At 47.1% G+C, this 26628-nt stretch overlaps 1 protein-coding gene across 1 annotated transcript; it reads right to left on the reverse strand.

Annotated features, from left to right (window-relative positions):
* Positions 1 to 3065: 3065 nt before the first annotated feature.
* WNT8B (Wnt family member 8B) lies at positions 3066 to 20953 on the reverse strand. The gene is made up of 6 exons (XM_083440564.1): positions 20681 to 20953; positions 13229 to 13262; positions 8349 to 8487; positions 5897 to 6022; positions 4765 to 4907; positions 3066 to 3647 (listed from the first exon to the last, which is right to left on the reverse strand). Exons 1-6 carry the CDS (start codon positions 20746 to 20748, stop codon positions 3087 to 3089), a joined length of 1071 nt encoding a protein of 356 aa, XP_083296690.1. The 5' UTR covers positions 20749 to 20953; the 3' UTR covers positions 3066 to 3086.
* Between the last annotated feature and the right edge of the window lie 5675 nt (positions 20954 to 26628).

Here is a 26628-nt window from a genome sequence, read left to right on the forward strand (position 1 = left end):
CACGCTTGGCAAACCGTCACCATGATCAACTCCCACCCAGAAACCTGTGTCCCAACTGTGGAAGGACGTGTGGATCCAGAATTGGCCTCCACAGTCACATACGGACTCACTGTTAAAACTGTGTTCATGGAAGACAATCTTACTTGGCTATGAGTGATCACCAAAGAAGAAGAAGAGGTCGTGAAATATCTTATCCCCACATTGTAATGGATAGGTTTGAGGGAAGCCTTGGAGGGAGGGAGCTGTCAGGTCTTTTTGTAAATGGGGCTGGGCGAGTCTAGCTGGGGGTCTAGCCCCATACAATTTGGCACCATACATCTACACTGGGCTCTGCTTTCCCTGTGGATCCTGCCGCCCGAGGCAGTCTCCCCATCTTGTCCTATGGGTGGGCCGGCCCTGGCTGAGGAGCCTGCAGACAGCAAGCAAAGGAATTATTAGAATAGCCTTTCCCAAGCTAGTGCTCTCCAGATGTTTTGGAGTACAACTCCCATCATTCATGACCATGCTGATTGGGTATGATGGGAGTTGTAGTGCAGAATATATGGAGGGTACCAGTTTGGGGAAAGTTGGGTGCTCATGGAATAGCTTTACTGCTTTTCAGTAGTTTTTTTAAGCACTAGACGAACAATGCAGCATGCACAGGGAGCATGTGTGCATAAGATCTGAGAACATAAAAGTTCGCAAAAAGGCATGTTCTCTTTGTCTGTTTCGGTGTCATTTGTCATAAATGAAGCCACTATCCAAAGTGGAATTTGCCTCCCACTACAGCTGCAAAAAGCTACAATGCACTATTGAGAGAACGACATTTTCCAAGTACAAAAGCCTTGATCACTTGAGTGCCGTGAAAATGTGATATACTCACCCCAGAAGAACTATACTGAGAGAAGATGTCTTGACCTGACGACTGACTAAACAATGAATGTAAAATTATCGTGCCAAAAAACATAACAAACTCTCATCACCTGGTAAGGCCATGAGATTGTGATTATTTTGTCTGATTCTAAGGAACAGTGTGTCCATATTTTTCTTTTCTTTTCGGCACATTATAGCAAATTTATGAGTGATGGAAATGTATTTCCATTAGGGAGCACCCAAAACAGAAGCTGTACCCTTCCTTTTCCACCCATGTTTGTCTCTCCTTTCACCTCCCACTTCAGAACTGCATTCTTTTCCAGCTGCGGCTAGTTCCTGGTTCCTATTCCCTCCCTGAATGTGCAACATAGTCTGCCACTCCTATTTCCTGTTCCTCCTGGCCCTTCAAGGTTCGTTTCAGCGTTCAGGGATCCCTAACAGTGCCCTTTTCCTGAGGAGCCTCTCAAAACAATTGGCTTCCCTGAAATAAAACTCTTTTTAACTCACTTCACTCCTCCCTGATTCAGCTCTCACAATAAAAGGGCTAATCAGGTTCTGAGAGAGAGAAAGACCCCTACTTTTTTATTTTAAAAAAGTGGGTGGGTGGGTAGCTCTGCTTTTCTCACACCTGTAGACAGAAGCATGGTCCTGATCCCAGGTATGTACAGTGGTACCTCGGGTTACATACACTTCAGGTTACAGACTCCGCTAACCCAGAAATAGTACCTTGGGTTAAGAACTTTGCTTCAGGATGAGAACAGAAATCGTGCAGCGGTGGCGCAGTGGCAGCAGGAGGCCCCATTAGCTAAAGTGGTGCTTCAGGTTAAGAACAGTTTCAGGTTAAGAACAGACCTCCGGAACGAATTAAGTACTTAACCCGAGGTACCACTGTACTGGAATGTGGAGTTCAAAGCTAATAGCAAAGGACACAAAGGGAAGCTATTCTTGAAGACAGCACATAGAGCAACATGGCTCAAACACACTTGGAATTTCCTGCCTATGTAAGCAAGCTCTGCAGATGTGGAATCTTGGGTAAAAAAAAGTCCTTGATTGGGTGGATGTTTTCTAGCTTCTGTTAAGGGTAGGATGGCCTCTGAGGTCGCAGCAAAGGACCATGTATTTCCTTACTTGGAAAAGAAACCCAATTCTTGGGTCTAACAACAAATCTAGTGGTATGCGGTCAGTGGACTAAGCTAGTCTCCTAAATGTTCCTGGTAAATCAGAGTATTAAAGTATTAAAGCCTGCTGCCTCCTTCCCAAAGCCCAGGAAGCCTTTGCTTGGCTCAGTGAGGGGTATCTGATGCTCCGACGGGTCCAAGAGACACTCCCCCACCTTCCCAAAGCCCACCCAGCTTTGGCAAGGAGGCAGCAAGTTTCAGCATCCTGGCAGAGGCCTAACACCTCCTTTGCAAAGTCTAGGAAGCTTCTGCCCAGCTTAGGGAGGGTGGCATGATGCTCACACGCGGGACATTGAAATAATGTATGTGCAATCTCTCTCTCTCTCTCACATACACACACCCTAACAGCCTCACAAACTGTTGCCTCTGGCCCTAACTGCTCCCCTATGAAAAATTTCACCACACACGACAACTGTCTGCAGGGGTGCCTGGAAACTTCATCTTTGCTGGAATGCCTGTGAGCTCCCTCCCTTTGGGCTTCCCCAGCTACAGTGGTACCTTGGTTCTCGAACTGAATCCATTCCAGGAGTCTGTTCGACTCCCGAAACCATTCAAAAACCAAGGCGCAGCTTCCGATTGGTTGCAGGAGCTTCCCGCACCCGAGCGGAAGCCGCGCTGGACATTCGGCTTCCGGAAAACGTTCGCAAAGCGGAACACTTCCTTCCGGGTTTGCGGCATTTGGGAGCCAATTCGTTCGACGACTAAGCCTTTCGGCAACCAAGGTACCACTGTACGGGGTCGTTGGTTCTAACTTAAATACTATCCAGAAGAAGAAGAAGAAGAGTTTGGATTTGATATCCCGCCTTTCACTCCCTTTAAGGAGTCTCAAAGCGGCTAACATTCTCCTTTCCCTTCCTCCCCCACAACAAACACTCTGTGAGGTGAGTGGGGCTGAGAGAGTGTGACTGGCCCAAGGTCACCCAGCAGCTGCATGTGGAGGAGTGGAGACTCGAACCCGGTTCCCCAGATTACAAGACTACTGCTCTTAACCACTACACCACACTGGCGTGAAGTGAAGAAAAATCGGAGGGGGAGGAGGTTGGCAGGGGGCTGGTATTAGGGCTGCTTCCTCTTGAGTTTGCGGGAGGCCGCGCTGCCCCCACCACGTTCCCGCTTCTCCTTGCGCACGCAGTAATATTTGGTGACGCGCTTGCGGCACTGCTCGCACCGGACGGCGCAGCACCAGTGGAACTTGCAGTTGCAGCTGGACACCATCTCGGCTCGCCGCTCCTCCACAGCCAGCCCACAGTCCCCGCACAGACGCTGACAGCTTCGCTTCTCCCACTTGCTCAAAGCCTTGCCCCTCTTCAGGCACTCCCGGCCCTCCGTCCCCAGCAAGCCCAGAGTCTTGTTCTCCAGGCAGTAGTCAGGGGAGTCCTCCAGGTGGACCAGCTCCTTCTTAGAGATGGAGCTGAAGGTTTCGGCAATTGCCCCCCGGCTGGCAGCACTGTTGCCTGCGCCTTGGAGCAAGTCGACCTTCAGCCCTTTGTGGTATTTCTCCTTCAGGTAGGTCCCTACTTCTCGAAACTCGGGCAGCTGCAGCCAGCAGGTCTGCGTGGTGCAGCTGCCGGATACTCCGTGGCATTTGCAGGTCCTCTTCATGGTCCCTTTCACTGCCTAGAGAGGAAGGAAAAGACAAGAGGGAATGCCATGCAAGAAGGCCAGGTAGACCGGAAGCCACTCCCAGGGCCGGATTTCGGTTTGATGAGGCCCTAAGCTACTGAAGGTAATGGGGCCCTTTATATGCCCTTTGTCAACAACGAATTGTCACTGTTTTTTGTGTTGAATATATGCTATATGGTCATTTCTGGACCTGATAGTTATCTCAAGCCATTTGCACATAACAAAATATGTATTTTATCAAAGCAATTGCTTTTTATATTATATTTTGGAAATGTACATCCACTTTTTTTCTTTAAATTTTTTTGGGGCCCCCAAGACAGTGGGGCCTAAGCTATAGCTTATTTAGCTTATACGTAAATCCGGCACTGGCCACTCCCCAGCCCAAGTTCAGTAAAAAGGTAAGGTAAAGGACCCCTGGACGGTTACGTTCAGTCAAAGGCAACTGTGGGGTTGCAGCGCCCATCTCGCTTTCAGGCCAAGGGAGCCGGCATTTGTCCACAGACAGCTTTCTGGGTCATGTGGCCAGCATGACTAAACCGCTTCTGGCGCAACAGGACACTGTGATGGAAACCAGAGCGCATGGAAATGCTGTTTACCTTCCCGCCACAGCGGTACCTATTTATCTACTTGCACTGGCGTACTTTTGAACTGCTAGGTTGGCAGGAGCTGGGACAGAGCAACAGGAGCTCACTCCGTCGCATGGATCCAAACCGCCGACCTTCCGATTGGCAAGCCCAAGAGATTCAGTGGTTTAGACCACAGCGCCACCCGTGTCCTGCGAGTTCAGTATCTAGAACTAGAAGACTTTTGACTGAAATGGATCATCATTTTCTTCCTGAAAGGGAGGGAGTACTTTGCAACTGTTTTGGAAAACTGTTCCATCGGTGGTCAGAGTCTTCCTTCCAATTTCGGCAGAAATTTATGAAGGGCAAACCTGCTGACATTAAATTCTGGAGCCTTCAGGAAACTTGCCAAAGTGTTTCTCTGTATCAAGCCATCCATCTAAATTGGCTGCGCCAGAGGAGGCTACCTCATCAGGAAGGAGGCTAAAGGATACCCATCTCCTGCTTCAAACTTTTTCATTTGCCATAGGTGGAAAATGTGTCGTTACCTTTCTGCCTGCCTCATTGTTATGCAGGTTCATCGCTGCTCTGGCGTCCTGCCCTGTCTCAAGTGCGTCCACAAACTGCTTTGAAATGGCCTCCCCAAAGCCCACGTTGTCACTGCAGCCGCCCCACAGCCACCCTTGTCCTCCTGTTGGAGAGAGAGAGAGAGAGAGAGAGAGAGAGAGAGAGATGTCCTCAGATATATGGAGTCAAGAGGCAGGCGAGCTTCTTTCAGTCCTTTCATCCTCATGGCGAGTGTTACAGCTGCAGCCAGAAAAGAGCTGGATTCTCAATAACGAGATTTGTTTTAGGGGCAATAACAAATTCCACAACCCCCAGAGTGGTTTAACAATCAAACCCATTTTGTGGGGAACTCCAGGAATTGTATCTTTCCAAGGGGAAATAGGGGACTCCTCGCAAACTCTCAGCACCCTTAATAAACCACAGTTCCTGGGATTCTTTGGAAAAAGCAGCGACGGTTTCAAGTTGTCTGAGTGAGTGCATTGAATTGTGCAGGAGGTTAAACTAGATCACCTCCAAGGTTCTTCTCCCATCCCTAGGATTCTATGAAAATACACCATTTCTTGCAGAATACTGAAGCTACAGTCCTACGTAACCTGGTGGGAATAATTTCCACTGAATTCAGAAGGACTGGCTTCTGAATGGACACACATAGGATTGCACTCACTGCCATAGCACTGATAGGGGAGAATCAATTCTGCACAGTTTTCTAGCTCAGTTGGTTAGAGCATGGTGCTGATAACAGCAAGGTCACAGGTTTGATCCCCATATGGGAAAGCTACATATAAACTACAGGATCCTCAGGGACCCTTCCAACTCTGATCTATGATTCTAATAAAGTAAGGACATAGAGAAGGACAAGAAATATTATGTTTGGATTGGCAGTTTTGTTTCTCTTGCAATAAGAATGGTCACAAGAGTAGGGTGGCCATACGTCCGGAATTTTCCAGACATGACTTGGATTTCAAAGGCAGAATTGATGGGGGGGGGGGGTTTCCAAAAGGCAGCACTTTGTCCTGGATCTTAGGCAAGCGAATTGAAAAAGCTCCACAACTTTTGGGATGTCCTGGTTTTTTACTTTTTTGAAATATGGCAACCCTACACAAGAGTCCTTACCAAGTTGCCCGTTGCGTGAATCATCGCATCCACAATTGTCAAAGTCGCCCAGGCTGCAATTGCGTGTCAGTGTGTACATGACTCCAGCAGAGCTGATCGCATGGACAAAGGCTGTTTCTCGGTTTGCTGTCAAACGAAGACACAGGAAAAAGGAAACTAAAGGAGGTGCAAGACAGGATACGGCAGCAGCTCCTGTGATTTGGAGCATCCTGAACAGTAAGGCTGAAACTTGGACTTGCAAAAGGATGAAAGAGTACTGTATTGGGAAATGATCCATACTGAATTGGAAAAAGATGTTTTAAGGTAAAGGTAAAGGTACACCTGACGGTTATGTCCAGTTGCAGATGACTCTGGGGTTGCACGCTCATCTTGCTCTATAGGCCGAGGGAGCCGGCTTTTTTCCGCAGACAGCTTCCAGGTCATGTGGCCAGCATGACCAAGCCACTTCTGGCGAACCAGAGCAGCGCATGGAAACGCCGTTTACCTTCCCGCCGGAGCGGAACCTATTTATCTACTTGCACTTTGACATGCTTTTGAACTGCTAGGTTGGCAGGAGCAGGGACCGAGCAACGGGAGCTCACCCCGTCACGGGGATTCGAACTGCCGACCTTCTGATCGGCAAGTCCTAGGCTCTGTGGCTTAACCCACAGCGCCACCCGCGTCCCTTGAAGCCATCTAGATTGCACTAAAAAAGCCAAACCTGTTAGAGAAAACAATACACAGAGCGTACTGTTTGGCTTTTGGTTCTCTACATTTCTCTTGGGTGGCAGTGCCGCTGATGGGTCACAGCTGGAGGTACAGATGTGCAAAGATAAGCAAAGCAGCCGGATTTGGTAACCACAGCCCTTTTTTCCTTTAAAAAAACACATTTAGGGGTACTCTCATTTTGACTCAAGAAAATCACCATCTTATAGTTCAAATCGGGGGAAATGAATACAGTAAATGGACAAAAGTACAAAGAACGTGCATTACTCATTTTGAAAGACTGCCCCTCAATGAAACCAAACTTTAATCAGCAAAGCACCACACATCCACATTCCACACTGCTTCACACATTAAACCATGGGTAGGCAAACTAAGGCCCGGGGGCCGGATCTGGCCCAATCGCCTTCCAAATCCGGCCCGCGGACGGTCCGGGAATCAGCGTGTTTGTACATGAGTAGAATGTGTCCTTTTATTTAAAATGCATTTCTGGGTTATTTGTGGGGCCTGCCTGGTGTTTTCACATGAGTAGAATGTATCCTTTTATTTTAATGCATCTCTGGGTTATTTGTGGGGCATAAGAATTCGTTCATTTTTTCCCCTTCAAAATATAGTCCGGCCCCGCACAAGGTCTGAGGGACAGTGGACCGGCCCCCTGCTGAAAAAGTTTGCTGACTCCTGACGCTCGCTTCTGTATGCGACTCAGGAAACACCTGGAAAGGAATGAAGGTGGTAACAACAATCGGAGGTAGTAACAACGAAACTGGCCAATCATCGTGCTATTCAACGGAACTGACAATTCACCGTGCTAGGGAAGAAACTATTTTTTAATTTTAAAAATTGTTTCTTCTCCGTTAGATTCACAAAATGTTAAGGGTTATGCGTACCCCCAGGAAGAAAAGCACTGGTTAACCATATTTGGCTAAAGCAGCAGTTGGCCATAGCTTTTTCTCCTCAGCTCCCCTGTTGTGTGATAAATCAATTGCCAGGGAACTAGATTATGTCAGTGATGGTTGTGAGATCATAAAAGCTTCTTCCTTGGGTGAATGCGTCTTTAAAAGGGCACATAAACTCTGGAGTTGAAAGCATCCTTAAATCCCCTTAACAGCTCCTATGGGGCCGGTCCTATCTTTAGACTGAGCGAGGCAGTGTCCTGGGTGTCATGAGCTGGTTGCAAATTGTTAGTTATTTAATGCATTACCATCATATTTGTATTGCCAGAGATTGGGAGGGAGGTGCTTGTGGGGTTTTCTACCTCAGGGGCTTAAAATAATTTGACCAGCTTTGGTGCTGGACCAACTTGAGTTAAGGGGGGACCCGTTTGGGGGGGTCCCTTCAGGCAAGGGACGTGGGTGGCACTGTGGGTTAAACCACAGAGCCTATGACTTGCCACTCAGAAGGTCGGCGGTTCGAATCCCCGCGACGGGGTGAGCTCCCGTTGCTCGGTCCCTGCTCCTGCCAACCTAGCAGTTCGAAAGCACATCAAAGTGCAAGTAGATAAATAGGTACCAGCGGGAAGGTAAACGGCGTTTCCGTGCTCTGCTCTGGTTCGCCAGAAGCAGCTTAGTCATGCTGGCCACATGACCCGGAAGCTGTACGCTGGCTCCCTGGGCCAATAAAGCGAGATGAGTGCCGCAACCCCAGAGTCGGTCACGACTGGACCTAATGGTCAGGGGTCCCTTTACCTTTTCCCCTTCAGGCAGGCAATGTCTCAGGAAGGCCCCGGGCAACCCTCCTGACATTTTCTTACCACTACGCAGTCCTCCGTGGCTGGAGAGTTGCAAAGCTCTTTCTGGGCAGTTCCAGCGATCCCAAGCAAACTGGAACTTGCATTCCTCAATCCCACTCTGTGCTCCGGCCGCAACGCTGCTGGAATAGATGAGGTATGCCTGCAGGGAGGAAAGAGCCAGGGCAAAAGAGGAGCTTCCACAAGGGGACATGCAGAGATTGCCATGCCTTTGAAACCTCCCTCTAAGAGTTCAATCCTTGCCTGACAAAGGAAACCCTATTTGTATCCTCAGCAGCAAAATGGGACTTAGCATCATTGTCTCCTGGGAGGCCCAGGAAGTGCGTGGCTATGTGCTCAAGTCCAGGAGACTTGTCTGACTGTGTCCAGGGTTCGAGTCGACAGAGATAAGATTGTACAGTGAATTTGGTGACATCTTCCATATTTAACATTCAACCAGTAAGCGACGAATTCGACAAACAATTCCATTAGAAGCTGAAAAGGCGAAACAGGGCATGATCGGAATATAAAGTACTAAAATGAGAAAGTGCAGCTTCCTAAACCACTCATTCCAGGGCTTTCGGAATGTCTCGCCTGCTACTCCTCCTTTAGATTACCAAGAGGATTTTCTTCCTTTGAACTGGGTCTTAAGTGCCTTCTTTTTTCCTTGCATTGAAAAAAAGGACGTTGAATTTTCAGGGCTGTGCTGAAAATTTATCCCAGTTTTTCTCCATCCTGGTGATCCTCGGATGAAGGGCGGTGGAGAAATTTAATTATTAATAACAAAATAATAATCGCAGAGGAGAGTGTTGGGGTGTGTGTGAAATTCCTGTGGTTGGGAGGGAGATAAGTTGGGGCTTTTTTTCCAGATCAGCCAGTGCGGTCAGTTTAGGGAGGCTGGAGAAATGTTTAAGCATGACACTGAGGTAAGTTCAAAACCCCACGACGACCCAAATTTCAGCCAAGAAATGTTCAAGTGCCCTCAGAATGAGGCAGACAAATCGAAGTCTCAATCACAGGAGAGGAAAACGTACAAGAAATTGGAGAGTCGTGGATGCGTTAGCTGAGATTTATGCATTGCAGGGCGTTGGAACAAAAGACCCCGGGGTCTTTTCCAACTCTACAATTCTATGATTCTAAGATTTTATGGTGCACTAGTTCTGGCACAGAAGGCTGCTTTGCCTGACCTGCAAATAAAAGCAAAAAAAGCAGCAGGACAGAGAGGGAAAGGGCTTATTGAGCCAATGCGCATCAGACCCTACTGGTCCTTCTTCAGGAATTTCAGATAAGAGGAATTCGAAATCTGGATGTGCCACCTCTTCTATCTCCTTTGGGTAAGAGATAGAAGGGCCAGCACATACCCTCCAATATTTCTCCGATGAAAATAGGGACGCCCTAAGGAAAAGTGGGACATTCCAGGATCAAATTGTTGTTTCCTGCTTGGCAGGGGGTTGGACTCGATGACCCTTGTGGTCTCTTCCAACTCTATGATTCTATGATTCTATGAAATCAGAAACTGGGACGGCTTCTGTAAATCCAGGACCGCCCCTGGAAAACAGGGCCTCTGGCAGCACATCGGGACTTTGAATTACTGTTCTCTCAATTTCCCTGAAGAAGGACCAGTAGGATATGGAACCCTTTGGATCCATAGGTGTTTTGTTCATTTGTTTTGTGTTTTAGTTAGTTTGCTCCCATTTTCTTTTTGCAGGTTCCCTGACCTGGTCTCTGTGCTGGGCTTTCCCTGACCTGGTCTATGTGCTAACTGCATGGCTGAGCCAGACCCCACACTGTTGAGAACTACAGAGCCTCTCGTTTGTGTCGTTTGCTAACTTCCAACTTGGATCATGCTTTCTCCCAGCTTTTTAATCCACCTCCCAGCCCAGCCCCCAAACAGCAAACCTGTCAAGTACAGCCAGACTTTTATCTAGACTCTTCAGATGTTTGGCCCCCTCCTCAACTCCCCACCCCCTTTCCATTCCTTCCTTTTACTTCAGGGGGCCAAGTTCAATATGGTGTTTTCCTCTATGAAACAGTATCGGTGGAGGAAGCCCTATTCAAAGTCTTCAAGGCAGGCAGCTGTGTTTGCTTTTGCTGCAACAGACGGACTGGCAGAGCAGCTTCAATGGGGCTTACTCCTAAGTAAGTGTGCATAGGATTACAGCCAAAGGGCCCCTTCAAATAACCTTCTTATTAGGCACCCAGGATTTTTTGTGCTCAAGATGCTACAGGAATGGTCACATGCAATCCACTTTTAATACTGTTTGCATCTGCGAACGTCTTTTGGGGGGAGTCACACTGCTTCGCTTCCAAATCAGGGCATATCGCATAAGAAATCTGGTAAATTTTATGCCACAAATGTTCTAGTTTCTTTACAGTGGTACCTCCTGTTTTGCAGGGGATCCATTCTGGAGCTCCGGACGGATCCTGAGGTGTGCTTATCTGGAGGTGCCACCTCTGCGCATGCGTGTGGTGTGGTTTAGTGCTTCTACACATGTGTGTGGCACGTAGAGCGCTTCTGCGCATGTGCGCGTGGTGAAACCCAGAAAAATATTTCTGGGTTTGCTGTGTACATATCCCAAACGATACGTAACCAGAGGTGAACGTAAGTAGAGGTATTTTGTTTTGCTTTCGTCCCGCTATTGCCCCTCCAGAAGGCAATAATGTGGAAGCATTGAGGAAGCACTGCAGAACACACGAAAGCAGAATAAATCTACCGCCAATGCACTGTTGCAGAATACACAGGTGGGGAGAGCCCAATTTTGTGGTGTTTGTTCAGAGCCCCCGGTCGTTTTACTGACTATTGACCTGTACACCACTGCTTTATTCTTCTGCTGCCACCAACCAGGTTTCTTCTGAGTCTCAGTCAGGTTGTAAAGTCAACAACGAAGATTAAAGTTTATTGAAGAACAAACAAGTTTTAAATATGTTCAGAACGGTTTCTCAGATGTGCGCCCTTAACTAGATGTGGCACTATCTCACACTGCCACACTCTTCTCTCTCAGTTCCATCCCTGTCTTTCAGGCTAACTGTCCCAACCACTACGTTCGACTTTTACTGCCTCTGTCTGACCCTCACTCCTGTATCTAAAAGATTAAGCAGGGTTTTGTAGCAAAATGCCAGCGCTCGGAACATCACCCAGCAGATTGCGACTAGAGAAATGAGAAGAGTTGTTCTGTTGTCTTGAGATGCCACTTCCTGGTTTGCCTGGAGAAGCCATTTTCAACAGAGCTCAGCAACAGAAGTATTGAGGCAGTGCCGGGTGTTGCAATTTTGTGCCCCTGACCATTTTGACGCCAGGGAAACTGCCCCTGTGGGTCCCCCCATGCTAGGCTACTAAAACTCAAGAAGCTTATGAGGCTGTTAGCTCAAGGAACTGTTCTTGTATTTGCTAGGTTGCATTTGGTGCTGTGCGTTAAAGCCTCAGCGCCTAGGACATGCCGATCGAAAGGTCGGCGGTTTGAATCCCCGCGGCGGGGTGCGCTCCCATCGTTCGGTCCCAGCGCCTGCCAACCTAGCAGTTCGAAAGCACCTCCGGGTGCAAGTAGATAAATAGGGACCGCTTACCAGCGGGAAGGTAAATGGTGTTCCGTGTGCTGCGCTGGCTCACCAGATGCAGCTTGTCACGCTGGCCACATGACCCGGAAGTGTCTCCGGACAGCGCTGGCCCCCGGCCTCTTCAGTGAGATGAGCGCACAACCCTAGAGTGTGGCAAGACTGGCCCGTACGGGCAGGGGTACCTTTACCTTTACCTATTTATATGTTGACCTGTTCCATTTTATACTTGACATCTCTGGGCTCGATCAGGTGATGCCTCAACACAGCTGTTGTAGGCATTTGTCTGTCTTGAGAGAGAATGGAGTGTGCCTCCGGGTGTAAACCACTGTGTTGTCAACACAGAAGGGACCTTCCTGGGGAACAAGTGTGTCTGGAGGTCCTGGGCTGCTCAGACGACAAGACCATGGAAATTAGCATTAAGGTAAAGGTAAAGGTAAAGGGACCCCTGACCATTAGGTCCAGTCGTGGCCAACTCTAGGGTTGTGGTGCTCATCTTGCTTTATTGGCCAAGGGAGCTGGCGTACAGCTTCTGGGTCATGTGGCCAGCATGACTAAGCCGCTTCTGGTGAACCAGAGCAGTGCATGGAAATGCCGTTTACCTTCCCGCTGGAGTGGTACCTATTTATCTACTTGCACTTTGACATGCTTTCGAATTGCTAGGTTGGCAGGAGCTGGGACTGAGCAACGGGAGCTCACCCCGTCACGGGGATTTGAACCGCCGACCTTCTGATCGGCAAGTCCTAGGCTCTGTGGTTTAACCCACAGCGCCACCCGCGTCCCTAATACATGAAAGGTGCAAGAATAGGGACCAATAAAATAATAACAAAAAAAGCCAGCAAACTGGTAAGCCTAGCACCAGGGCTTTTTTCAGCATCTCTCAGGTGGGCGCCATTGCCATTATTAGAGAACAAGGGAAGCATCCATGGTGATTTCCGGCACCTCTTTTTCTAGAAAAACAGCACTGCTTAGCGCTATGCGTAAAGTTCAAGTCATCAGCTACTATGGTGTAGAAGAGTTGAATCTGGACTTTAGCAACTTGGATTCAAATCTCTGAAACCTGCCCAGCCATAAACCTCTTTGGATTGCCTTGGACAGGGATGTTGGGAAGATAGAATTTGGGGGGGGGGGGGCGGGATGGGACACGGAATACTGCCCTGAACTCTTTAGTAAAAGAGAAAAACAGCTTCTTTCCTTGCTTTTTGTGCTTAAGATTCGGCACTCAAGAGACAGAGAGTGCAGGGAGCCCCTGCCCAAACCTTAGCAAACCTGGGAGGCTGGAAACAAGCCTGATTCCCAGCCGACTTTGGCTTGTTGGAATTAGAAACACAGATCAAAGGAAACGCACTTACCTTGGGACCAGTCATCAGGAAATTATTCACTGACCTGGAAGGGAGGGAAAGGGTTCATCAATGGAGATAAGCAGAGGGAATGCCTGGAATTCCTCTGTGCCACCCCTGCCCAGCCCTCGGAAAGTTGTCCCACTTACTGAACCAAGCGCATATGCCCATTGTTGCCCAGTAGTTACTGCTGAAGGTTCGTTGGGGCTGCAAGCCTCTCCCTGCCCTGATTCCTTGCCTAAAGATAGTTGAATGATGGTCAAGTATTTGCACTTGGGTTGAAAAAACAGGATGGAGTTGTGGTTGGCAGTGGGCTTGTGGCTGCAAAGGTATTGTACGAAACGGAGAAGAAACCACAACATGGACAGAGGGAAAACACTTGCCAAAGTCTGAGGACCGATTAAGGTATCAGAAATGTATTTAAGAACATGGTGTGAGACCACAGGTATTAGATATTTCTTGATATGACACCTTAAGTATGATTTTATATAGATTTGATTTGTATCCTCCCCCCCGCCTTGCAACTGTTAGGTGTATCTTTCTATTTTGTACTTTGTATACGAAAGATGGAAAGGTGATGGTGATGATGATTTGAATTATACCTGGCCTATCTGGCTGGGTTTTCCCAGCCACTCTGGGCAGCTTTCAACACATATAAAAAAATTTAAAAAATCAAACATAAAAAACTTCCTAATCCAGGGCTCCCTTCAGATGTCTTCTAAAACATGGAAATCTTTAATAAAAGGCGAAAGATTTATATGATATCAAGAGAAACCAGAGAACTTTTCATAGAACTGAAATTAGAAAGCCCCTATAACAAATAAAAATGACATTTGCTGCCTGAACTAAGTGAGAAACTAAACACGTAAGAAATCAGAAGGTGGCCCAGATTTACAATTTAACAGAGATAACGAAATAGAATATAAAATCGTCTGAAAATGTTGAAAATGCCATTTTTCCTGTTGAAATGTGGTATCAAAAACGGAGCTTTTCAAGTGAAATTTGAGCAGTTCCACCTATGCAGAAAGATTTGCCAAAACTTAAGAGGCGATAGTATCATTGTACCCCAGTAAGACATCCTTTTCAAGCCTTCCTTGACCACATAGGAAAAAGGGAAACAACCCCCCAAGAGTCACTGTGGATGGGACAAGAAGGAACAGAAATGTATATCTGGAAAGTGTTCCCCCCTAGAAGATCTGGGTAATTATTGCAGTTGCTTTTAGCTTAATGGGTGCGTCTGTTGATATGGAAACAGACCTTCACCCAGCGCAGATGAGGGCGAGGCAATGCTACCCCTAAAATGTAAGTTTATAATGAATTTATAAAGCTTTGCATCTCTCCACCATAAAACTGAAATAAACTTCATGTGGGACATGCAAAGAATAGACCGCAAGAACCAACTGTGAAACCCAAGAAGAATGCTTTTATCCCCCAAGCGATTCTCCAACCCCGATCTCTCAGGTTTCCTTGCTGGTTTTCATCGTCCTCCCATAATGGCCCCGTTCAGATGACCGTATCTCAGCCTAATAAATTCAGGTATCCATTTTCCATGTTGTGTAGCACACACCTTTGCCCCTCCCTACACAATATGAGCAATCAAATTAGGAAGCCTCTAAAACTTCCCATTTTCGTCCAAACTGAACAACCGGTTCCCAGTTTAGGAACCAAGCCAGGATATTAAAACCACAGTTGGTTTGAGCTCCTGGCTTGATCTGAAACCGGGAACCAGTTTCCCAGTTTGGACAAAAGGCGACACGATGTTTCTTGATTTGATTGCTTGTGCCGTGCAGGAAAGAGCAACGGTTGCTGCATTCAAGTTGCACCCTTTGTCAGGAAAGACTACGATGGAAATATTTCTATTAAAGCACCTTCACATTCGTTTTTGTAGCAAACCTTTGAAGCAATCACTTCTTAGCAGACTGGCTTTATCTCCCTTCAAAGGCAAGGGCAGTCGTCGAGGAAGGAGAAAAGACAGAGCACACAAATTCAAGTTTACCGGTCAGCACACAAGGGGACAGATTAATCGCTGGCACAAAATAAGCATCTATGTGTGGAGATGTTCCCTTTAACAATAGAAGATGTGGTTATTTCTTTATTCAGAGCCAGTTTCTGTCAATTTACCACTTGCCACGGAGTGAACAGGACAGCCACAGATTCCCAATTGGGCGAACTAAGCAGACTCTAAGCTAAAGAGGCAGACCACCCTGATCCTCTTCTTCAAGACGATGGGATTACCGGTAAATACCCGAATGGCCTTGAAGCTAGGATATGAAATAGAGCCGTCAAATTTTTAAAAGTTGTTTTAGGGTTTTTTTACTGCTTAAATCCTGCTTTTCGTCCATTTATTGTTTAACTAACTGTTTAACTGAATGTGTATCTTCTTCTTATTATGTTGCAATGACTTCTTATTATGTTGCAATGACTTTTTAGTGATAACAGACAGTCAAAACATTATTTTCATTGGGCCAGAATCTTTTGGATTTTATTTCTGCTTGGCTGAGTTGCAGATCTTCCGGATTATGCTCAGAAGAGAACTGTATCAGATTTTGGGGGGAAACAATAGCCGAGGAAATATTACTGGACCTCAGGAATACTTGCCGCTGGCAGAGCCACAGCACATTAAATTGTAATTTGCAATCTAAAGAGGATGGTATGCGCATATTAATAAATCACTTTTTAAGGGCCAAGGTGTCGTCTGAAAGTAAAACCTCTAAAAGCAATGTTGGTTGTTTCCTAAAACTACCACTTCATCTCTTGAGCCAATTATTATTGCTATTAGTTGTAGTATTATGGCATATTGTTAGCTCGCTCTTCAGCACAGTATATCCCAGGTCAAGCACAATGCACGGGTTAGAATAAATAAATCACGTAAAAATCGACAAAACCAATCAAAATGAGAAATCATCATACCAAGAAGAGCAATGGGAATGCAGTATGAAGACTACAACAACTATAGAATGGGCTACTCATTCTGCTTTAGTACTTACTCCAATATCCTACAAATGCGCATCCTATTTATGGATATATGCATAGCCATGAGTGAAGGGGTCATTACAACAATGTGTTGCCTTACAATCTCACAAAACACAACTTTCCAGCTGCGCAAGCTGGACGTACAACTTGTTCTCATGACACACACAAAAAACCCCACCGTCAAAGGAATCACTTCTGGCGCGATTCATTGCTTAGAAAACATTATTCAAGAAGCATCCTAATTGCCCTTCAACCTTATTCTCAGTGCTCCTGTAGAATTTGCTGATTTCCTTGTAAAAGGTAAAGGTAAAGGACCCCTGGACGGTTAAGTCCAGTTAAAGGTGACTATGAGGGTGCGGCGCTCATCTCGCTTTCAGGCCGAGAGAGCCGGCGTTTGTCCACAGACAGCTTTCTGGGTCATGTAGCCAGCAGGACTAAAATGCTTCTGGTGCAACGGGACACTGTGACGGAAACCAGAGGGCATGGAAATGTCGTTTGCCTTCCTGCCACAGTGGTACCTATTTATCTACTTGCACTGGCGTGCTTTTGAACTGCTAGACTGGCAGCAGCTGGGACAGAGCAACAGGAGCTCACCCCGTCATGGGGATTCGAACCGCTGACCTTCTGATCAGTAAACCCGAGGCTCAGTGGTTTAGACCACAGTGCCACCCGCGTCCTTGTTCCCATACATCAATGGGAAACGTACGGAAAAGCTCGCTCTTTCCCCGAAATTTTAACTGGTAAATCGTCTCTACAGTGAAAGCTTATATAGCAGACCAACATTTGCCCATTGATGTCTTGGTAGACCTGAGCTAGAAAGTCATAGAGCCATGACACTTCACTGTCCCAACGAACCTTGCAGATGAACATTTCCAAATTATATCCATCGCTAGCAGCAGGGCTCTTTTCAGCCAGAACTCACTGGTAGTCAGTTCCAGCAAGAAGAGAAGAGAAGAGTTTGGATTTGATATCCCGCTTTATCACTACCCTAAGGAGTCTCAAAGTGGCTAACATTCTCCTTTCCCTTCCTCCCCCACAACAAACACTCTGTGAGGTGAGTGGGGCTGAGAGACTTCAGAGAAGTGTGACTGGCCCAAGGTCACCCAGCAGCTGCATGTGGAGGAGCGGAGACACGAACCCAGTTCACCAGATTTCAAGTCCACCACTGTTAACCACTACACCACCCTGGCTCTTTCAGGTAGGCACTATTGCCATTATAAGAGAACAAGAGAGGTGTTCATGGTAAGTTCCAGTACCTCTTTTTCTATAAAAAATAGTACTGGCTAGCAGATATTCTGCATTGCTGGTTTTCATCCTAATAATAAGAGTCACAGGCAGCTGAAGCTAAAATCAGGGCCAATGCATATGATAATGATTATATTTTCACCTCACCCATATGACTGCCTCAGCCACTCGGGGCAGCTTCCAACATATATAAAAAGATAATAAAACATTAAACATTAAAAAAAACCTTCCCTATACAGGGCTGCCTTCAGGTGTCTTCTAAAGGTTGTATTTTTACTTATCTCCTTGGCTGTCTTCTGGCAGTTCCCTTCCTGCGAGAAGTGAGGTTACAGGGAACCAGGCAGAGGCCCTTCTCTGTAGTGGCACCTGCCCTGTGGAACGCCCTCCCACCAGATATCAAGGAAATAAACATCTATCTGACTTTTAGAAGACATCTGAAGGCAGACCTGTTTAGGGAAGTTTTTAATGTTTGATGTTTTATCGTGTTTTTAATATTCTGTTGGCAGCTGCCCAGAGTGGCTGGGGAAACTCAGCCAGATGGGCAGGGTATAAAGAATAAATTATTATTATTATTATTATTATTATTATTATTATTATTATTATTATTACTCCATACCCTCCAATATTTCTCCAATGAAAATAGGGATGCCCTAAGGAAAAGTGGGACATTCCGGGATCAAATCAGAAACCGGGATGGCTTCTGTAAATCCGGGATTGTCCCTGGAATATAGGGAAACTTGGAGAGTCTGGAATTTCACCTGATAGTGTTTAATTGCAGGTTCTCTTATCAAGGTTAATAAAATGGTGGCCCTTATTTGCACTAGTGTGTTGATTCTGTTCTGAGCCCGGAGCCAGAAGCATTTAAACTAATAAACAGCTCAGTAGCTGTGGAGTTTGGAGACAACAAATCAACCTGGCAGTCGAGTGCTATAGCACAGTTTGCTCTGTAATGCTGGATGCTGAGGTTTGGCGCTAGGCAAGTAGCAAGAGGTTCATCAAGTCCTGAACCTAATCTGAGTGATGGTCCATACACAGGGATATTCCTCCTCCCAATGGTGTACATGGCAGAGTCCAGAGAGGGGAGAACGGAGGTTTGGGAATGTGCATCTCGTATTCCCACATTTCAATCCTCCGTCTAGCAAACTTTAAGCAGCTGGGACTGTACCTCCTTCTCATCTCAAGACGCTTTGGAAGGATGATTAAATTCAGACAGAAGAAAACACTTTCCCCTTGGGAAAGTTTTAAAGTGGTTAGGGCCCTTAAAATATATATGCAAGCCTCACCATGCCAAATCCTGACCCTGGTCCCTGCATCCTTCCAGGATACCATAAGTTATTAAGAGTTTGATTTCTCTCTCTCTCTCTTTCTTACTCTCACTCACTCACAGACAAACATTTCCACCACTACCCCACCCGCTGGACTGTGGTTCTTGGGAGCTATTTAACGTTTATTTTTTAAATTAATGCTCTACCACTGCATATCTGGAATGCAGATGCACAGAAACGATCGCTTTAATTGTGGGTGGCCCCATTTTGCCGCCAGACCGATCGACACAGGACCACCGGGTATGATGTTAGAAGGGAGAAGCGGGGAGCCACGAGGAAAAATTGTAGATTATCCTCAACCCCTTCAGAGGAATGCTCTTGTTGAAGGCTCTTAGGCCCCTCTGAGGCTTTCCTTTCTCCTTAGGATACACACCTTAGGATGCACTTAACCTTAGGATACACACAAACAACCCTGCTCCCTAACCCTATTTCCCATTCCACTGAGACACCTTTGGCTTAACCATGAGAGGGTTTCAAACATTTCAACAAGCCTGAACGACTTGTTCTCGCGCTTCGTCCTTTTGCACTTCTGCTGTTAACATCCCAAAAGCAAATTGCATTGTTGGGAGGCTCAAGATTTCGATACAACTTCCTTCTGTTCCCCCGCACTAGAATCTCTCCTCTGAACATTAAAGAGTCACGACTGCAAAAGTCTAACCATCTCTGGGTTTTAGTTAGGGCTCCCTAGCCAATTTCTCCAGATTTAATTATCCCTCTGTTAGTCCTTATTAAGAGCAATGGGGAATGATACGAGAAAGCTATTCCCCATCCAGCACAATGTGGTTATTTTTACACTCGCAGTATACTGGAATCCCAGCTGAGTTAAACTCTCTGAGAAGATGCCGCAAGCAGCACTGAACTTGGTTAAAATTAACCCCAGATTTTAACAGGTTGCAAAAATTTAGCTTGCTGATAGCATGGCAAGCGCAGAGTCTATCAAGCACAGAATCCTCTCAGACAACTTTGTTGCACTGAGACAAGAGGATGCCAAGCAAGATCAGGTGATTGGGGGAATTCCTTTTTGTCGGAATTCATTCTGCCTGACGGCAAATTCCATGTAACCTAAAGATGTGCCTGGACTTAAACAAATTAACAGAGACGCAGTAAAAGATAATGCATTGCCTATTATCTCACAAACGCTGGGCATTTGCTTCTGTGATATCCTTTCCAATTTTCTTTTTAAAAACAGACAATTTCAAAGGCATTCACTAAAGTTTCATGAGTCTCACCAGTACAAAACATTTCAGGCTGAACAACGAAAAACATAGACTATGCAGCAGAAAGGTCCAATTGAATTGATTGCCAGTTTATATGAGAACGGTTGACTTTTATTGACTGCTGTGGGGAGCCAATTGGAATATCTTAACGAGTCGGAAACGTGATGTTAAAAAAGCGAAGCCGAATGTTCCCTTTTGACATTTTCTTCTTCTTTAAAACCCTTGCTATTCCCTCAGTACTGAACTGTCAAGCCAAAAGCTGTGATTTCAACCAGCTAAATCAACGCAACCAGAATCTTGGAGGCAGCAGCTGAATCGCTGGTTAGGAACATAAAGGAGACAGAGAATGCAAGGAAAAGAGAGAGTAAAGGCAAGCACTTAATAGCTTGGGAACCTCCAGACAGAGGAACCCCTGCTCTTCTGCGATCAGTTCATCTTGCAAATTGGACGCGATACCTTGCAAAGTGGCTTCTCTAAGATCCCCAGTGATCTCTCCAAGCAGTCCTCTGGGGGGTCCGTAGGATGTGCCTCCAGGCGAGGTCAGGCTCCACAAGCCTAAAACACCCTTTAGCCACCCAAGGGAAATAGGAAAGGGGTGGTGGTTGCTCAGAGAGCGAGGTGAGGCTGCGTTTGACCCTGCACGACCGTGTCCCATGGGCCTGTCTTGCTAGATCATCGCAAAGGAAGGAACTCTCGATACTCACCAAGGATAGCTGAAATGGAAGAAGGACACGAGGAACAAGGTGGCTGGATAGGATCCCATCCAAAACATAATCCTGCCCCTTTCCCCCCTCAAAAATAAATAAATAAATAAAAGGCTGAAAAAAGAAGATCTTAAAATATTAGGATGGTAATTTGAGGAGGGGGAGGGGGGGGAGCAAAATGAGCTCCTAGCCTCTGCTCCTAAAGGGTGCGGAGAAGTTAAAAGACCCCGAATCCAAACTGCGCTGTAGGACAATCGGTCCTGAAGTGCAAGCAAAAGGGGATTGGTGAAATGGAGCCACTGAAATTTGTAAGAAGAGATTATCTACTTAATTAAAGATTTCTCTCTCCCCCCCCCCCGCCCTAAGTCTTTCAGCCAATCAGGACTCAAGTGCCAGAGAGAGACTGAACTGATCAAAAGAACACCCCAGGTCCCTCGAAGACAAATGCACCAAGAAAAAGGATTTTTTTTTGGGGGGGGGTGTTGTTTGACAGAGATAAAAAGACAGAAAGAGACAAAGCAAATCCCTGGAATAGTCCTTGGATGCAGTCTCCACCATCAGCAACCCTGCAACATCCCCAAAGGCAACTTGGAAAGACTTATTACAAATCTTTGATCTTTCGCCTTGGAGGCTTCCGTTGCAACCTGCGCATTTTCCGCAAGCATGAATTATGTTTGTTCTGAAGAACTGGGGAGGTGGAGTTGCGCTGTAAGAGGGCTTCTGAGAAGAAGGCTGGAGAATCGAGAATATTTGCGACTCATCCCTCAAACAGCTAGATAGAAAAGGAGTTGGCACCCAAAGGCCATCTTTCCTTCTGGCTTTTTCAATCCCTCCTTTGGAACAAATACTCTAGACACGGATGATCTTCTTCTTTGGCGATCACTCACAGCCAAGTAAGATTGTCTTCCATAAACATGGTTTTCAAAAGTGAGTCCATAAGTGACTGTGGAGGCCAATTCTGGATCCACACGTCCTTCCACAGTGGGGACATAGGTTTCTGGGTGGGAGTTGATCACAATGAGGGTTTGACAAGCGTGCCTTCCTCTTAGCGCGTTTCTCCCTTTTGTCCTGAATTCAAGAATCTTCAAAACCCATGACACCTTTGGTAAAGGCTGTTCTCCAATTGGAGCACTCGCAGGCCACTGTTTCCCAGTTGTCGGTGTTTATACTACATTTTTTTTTAGATTTGCCTTGAGAGAGTCTTTGAAGCTCTTTGGTTGACCATCAACATTATGCTTACTATTTTTAAGTTTGGAATAGAGTAGTTGCTTTGGAAGATGACAATCAGGCATCCGAACAACATGACCAGTCCAACGAAGTTGATGTTGAAGAAGAAGAAGAAGAGTTTGGATTTGATATCCCACTTTATCACTACCCTAAGGAGTCTCAAAGAGGCTAACATTCTCCTTTCCCTGCCTCTCCCACAACAAACACTCTGTGAGGTGAGTGGAGCTGAGAGACTTCAAGAAGTGTGACTGGCCCAAGGTCACCAGCAGCTGCATGTGGAGGAGCGGGGAAGCAAACCCGGTCCTCTAGATTACGAGTCCACTGCTCTTAACCACTACACCACACTGGCTCTCATTGCTTTGACACTGGTGATCTTTGCTTTTTCCAGTACACTGGCATTAGTTTGCCTGTCTTCCCAGGTGATGTGTAATTTTTTTTGGAAACACCGTTGATGGAATCCTTTGAGGAGTTGGAGATGGTGTTTATAAGTGATCCATGTTTCACAAGCATACAGTAAGGTTGGTAGTACAATAGCTTTGTAAACAAGCATTTTGGTTTCCCTGCGAATGCCCTGGTCCTCAAATACTCTGCGCTTCAATTGGGAGAAAGCTGCACTCGCAGAGCTCAGGTGATGCTGGATTTCGGCATCAGTGTCTTGTTTGGAGAAAATACTCTAGACAAGGATGATACCAGCACAGTAGGAACCCACAGTTCCTCTGTGCTGACATCAATAGGGAAAGACCGGAAAGTACAATGGTGCTTCTTCTACAAGATAATGGTGATGTAGGGAAACACATGCCAAGTGGGTTAATTGCTCAAGGAAAATCTATCGATTGCTTTTTCTTAAAATAAAGTAAAGGTAAAGGGACCCCTGACCATTAGGTCCAGTTGTGGCCGACTCTGGGGTTGCGGCACTCATCTCGCTTTACTGGCCGAGGGAGCCGGCATACAGCTTCCGGGTCATGTGGCCAGCATGACTAAGCCACTTCTGGCGAACCAGAGCAGTGCACGGAAACGCCGCTTACAATCCCGTCGGAGCGGTACCTATTTATCTACTTGCACTTTGACATGCTTTCGAACTGCTAGATTGGCAGGAGCAGGGACCGAGAAACGGGAGCTCACTCCATCGCAGGGATTTGAACCGCCGACCTTCCAGTCGGCAAGCCCTAGGCTCTGTGGTTTAGACTGCAGCGCCACCCGCGTCCCTTTTTCTTAAAATAATATTCTGCAAAACAGCTGGGTAACTATGGGGAAAGGGAACTTAATAATATAATAAGGGCATGGCTGGATCAGGCCAATGACTCATCCAGACCCAGCATCCTGTTCTCATCATGGCCAACCAAATGTCCATGAGAAGCCCACAAGAAGGACTTGAGTACAACAGTATTGAACACATGGGAACTTGCACGAATTTCCGAGCAGAGAAATGTGAGCCCCCTGCCTCAGGGCTCTGGACACAAACGCCCAACAGCAGCTCCCACTTGACTCCAACATTTGGGATTTCCAGCCAGGGCTGGATTAACCACTTAGCAAAATAAGCTGTGATGGCCTGGAAATCTGATTCAGAGGGTGAACCTGAAGAATCCCAGCCTGCACAGGAGTCCCTGCCTCCAGGGCCGGCTGAGCGAGGGCAGGGGCTTGAATCTGAAGGGCCCTCACCTGTGCCGGATCCTCCAGGAGTAGACACCAGATAAATCCGCTCAGGCTCCAGAGGTGATTGAGGACCCATTGCCTGCAGGTGCTCCTCTCCCAGCCCTGTCAGGGGAAGGTGAGGTTGCCTCTGGGTCCAGTAACCCTCCAGCCTCTCCTGAGCTTCAGAGGCTCAGGGCAGAGAGGCGGAGGGAACTAACTTCTCTCAGGAGGAGTGCTTGCCTCCAGGCCAGGAGAGGCGAGTCACCTGTGGACCGGGGCCGCCCTAGGCCCCAGAGGAGATAAAGGCCAGTCAGCCCAGTCCCAGGTTGTGGGAGCAACATCGCTGGAAACCTGTTCCTGCCAGCACCCTGACCTGCTCTTCCGGAGTTCCTGACCACGCCCGGCTCCTTGCCTTGGACCCCGCTTCGCCCTTGACAGACAGCCTCCAGACCCTCGACCCAGGACCAGACCCAGACCACGCCGCACGGTGACCCCCCCCCCGGGACCAGCACACAAGCACGTGCTTAAGGCATCAAGGCAAAAATAGGTACCTCTCCGGCAGGAAGGTAAGCGGCGTTTCCGTGTGCTGCTCTGGTTCGCCAGAAGCGGCTTAGTCATGCTGGCCACATGACCCGGAAGCTGTATACCGGCTCCCTTGGCCAGTAAAGCAAGATGAGCGCCGCATCCCCAGAGTCATCCACGACTGGACCTAATGGTCAGGGGTCCCTTTACCTTTTAAGGCATCAAGGGAAACCGGAATGTGGGGCGCATCTCAGAAATTTTCCATTTCTGGATTTATCATGGACCATACGGTGCAGCTCCCACAATAAATGAAAAAAAATCACACACACACACACACGAGTATATATATTGTAAATGACAATACTGAGCATGCCTTCCGAAATATTGACATTTGCTTTTGTATATTTTTAACATTAACGGTCACAAATTTCTCGTCTGACCGTTCGTTCTCTCAGCCAAAGTCTTATTAAAAATCCCAACAGAACAACTGTGCAACAAGGCAGGCTGGACGCCTGAGCTCGACTAAGTACAAAAGCAGATGTGTTATGTAAGATTAGCTCTGAGGATCTGATCAAAGACTTTGCAATTAGAAAACGCAGGAGAAAATTTCTCAAATATAAATAAAGTGGACGTATACCAAAATAAACACTGTTTTCCACCTTACTGTAGGTTTTGCTTCATTTCGAAAAATAAAATTTTATTTGACAGTTTATTCTTGTCTATGTTTTGAATTAGATATATTTGGGGGCACCGAAATATTTTAAGTGCTTAGGGCCTCTAAAGGTCTTAATCCGGCCGTGATTCCAGGTCTGATCATCCCACATAGCTCAAGTAAAGGAAGAGGAATCGCTCACAGCAAAGCAGAACTGTTGTCTTTCAGTTGCCTACAGAAGACCTTCATCTTCTGACATGCCTTTTAAGTAGAGCGTTGTGATGGCCTGGGAATCCGATTCAGAGGCTGAACCGGAGGAATCCCAGCCTGCACAGGAGTCCCTGCCTCCAGGGCCGGCTGAACTGGGGCAGGGCCTTGATTCTGAAGTGCCTGCACCTGTGCCGGATCCTCAGGAGCAGGCACCAGGTGAATCCACTCTGGCTCCGGAGGTGGTTGAGGACTCAGTGCCTACAGGTGAGTCTCCCCCTGGGTCCAGTAACCCTTCAGCCTCTCCTGAACTGCAGAGGCTCAGGGCAGAGAGGCGGAGGGAACTGGTTTCTCCCAGGAGGAGTGCTTGCCTTAAGGCCAGGAGAGGCGGGTCTCCTGGGGTCCGGGACCGCCCCTGGCCTCAGAGAAGATAAAGGCCAGTCAGCCCGGTCCCAGGTTGCGGGAGCAACGTCGTTGAAGAGCTGTTTCGGCCAGCACCCAGTCCGGTTCCCCCAGAGTTCCTGTCCTTGCCCGGCTCCTCGCTGTGGACCCCGCTTCGCCCGTGGAGGACTGTCTGCCGACCCTCGACTCAGGTCCTGGACCTCGCCCCACGGTAACCTCCCCCTGGACCAGCACAAGCGCTTTCCCAGCCGACATCTATATTGGAATCGTCCTTAGATGCTTGCAGATGTTTTCATTCTTTTATCGCTTGTGTGTTTTCCACCCTGGGCTCCTTTGGGGGGAAAGGCAAGATATACATTTTTCCTATCTCCCACTTGGACTACTGCAACGCGCTCTACGTGGGGCTACCTTTGAAGGTGACCCGGAAAGTACAACTAATCCAGAATGCGGCAGCTAAACTGGTGACTGGGAGTGGCCGCCGGAACCACATAACACCGGTTCTGAGAGATCTGCATTGGCTCCCAGTACGTTTCCGAGCACAATTCAAAGTGTTGATGTTGACGTAATTAAAGCCCTAAATGGCCTCGGTCCAGTATATCTGAAGGAGCATCTCCACCCCCATCATTCAGCCTGGACACTGAGGTCCATCTCCGAGGGCCTTCTGGCAGTTCCCTCATTGTGAGAAGTGAGGTTACAGGGAACCAGGCAGAGGGCCTTCTCGGTGGTGGCGCCCGCCCTTATTTCCTTCAGATGTGAAGGAAATAAGCAGCTATCCTATCTTTAAAAGATATCTGAAGGCAGCACTGTTCAGGGAAGTTTTTAATAAACGCTGTATTGTTTTTAACACTTGATTGGGAGCCGCCCAGAGTGGCTGGGGAAACTCAGCCAGATGGGCGGGGTATAAACAATAAATTATTATTATAATTATTATATTCCTGCTACTGCTACTAACAACAACAACAATATATTGCCCTGAGCTCCTTCAGAGAATGGGTGATTCATAAATACCTAAAACAAAACAAAACAAAACAAACAATAATACTGATTACAAGTTGTTATACATGCAAAAGCACCCACACATTTGGGTTTAGCTTGCCAACTTACGGTACTCCTCTCCAATGCCTTTGAAGAGAATCCCAGTACAAATGAGAGAAGAAAGAGAACTCTCCATAAGAGGAGATTAAACTCCACCTGGGAAGGTTTCTGGAGGGAAGGGCGCCATTTTCCTTTTCTTCTCCACTCTTCAGAAACCTTCCCCACCCCAACACGTAGCAACAAAGCAACTAGCTCTGAACTTTACTGCTAT

Source organism: Podarcis tiliguerta (assembly GCF_965153285.1).
Source record: "Podarcis tiliguerta genome assembly, chromosome: 5".
Lineage (NCBI taxonomy): Eukaryota > Metazoa > Chordata > Lepidosauria > Squamata > Lacertidae > Podarcis > Podarcis tiliguerta.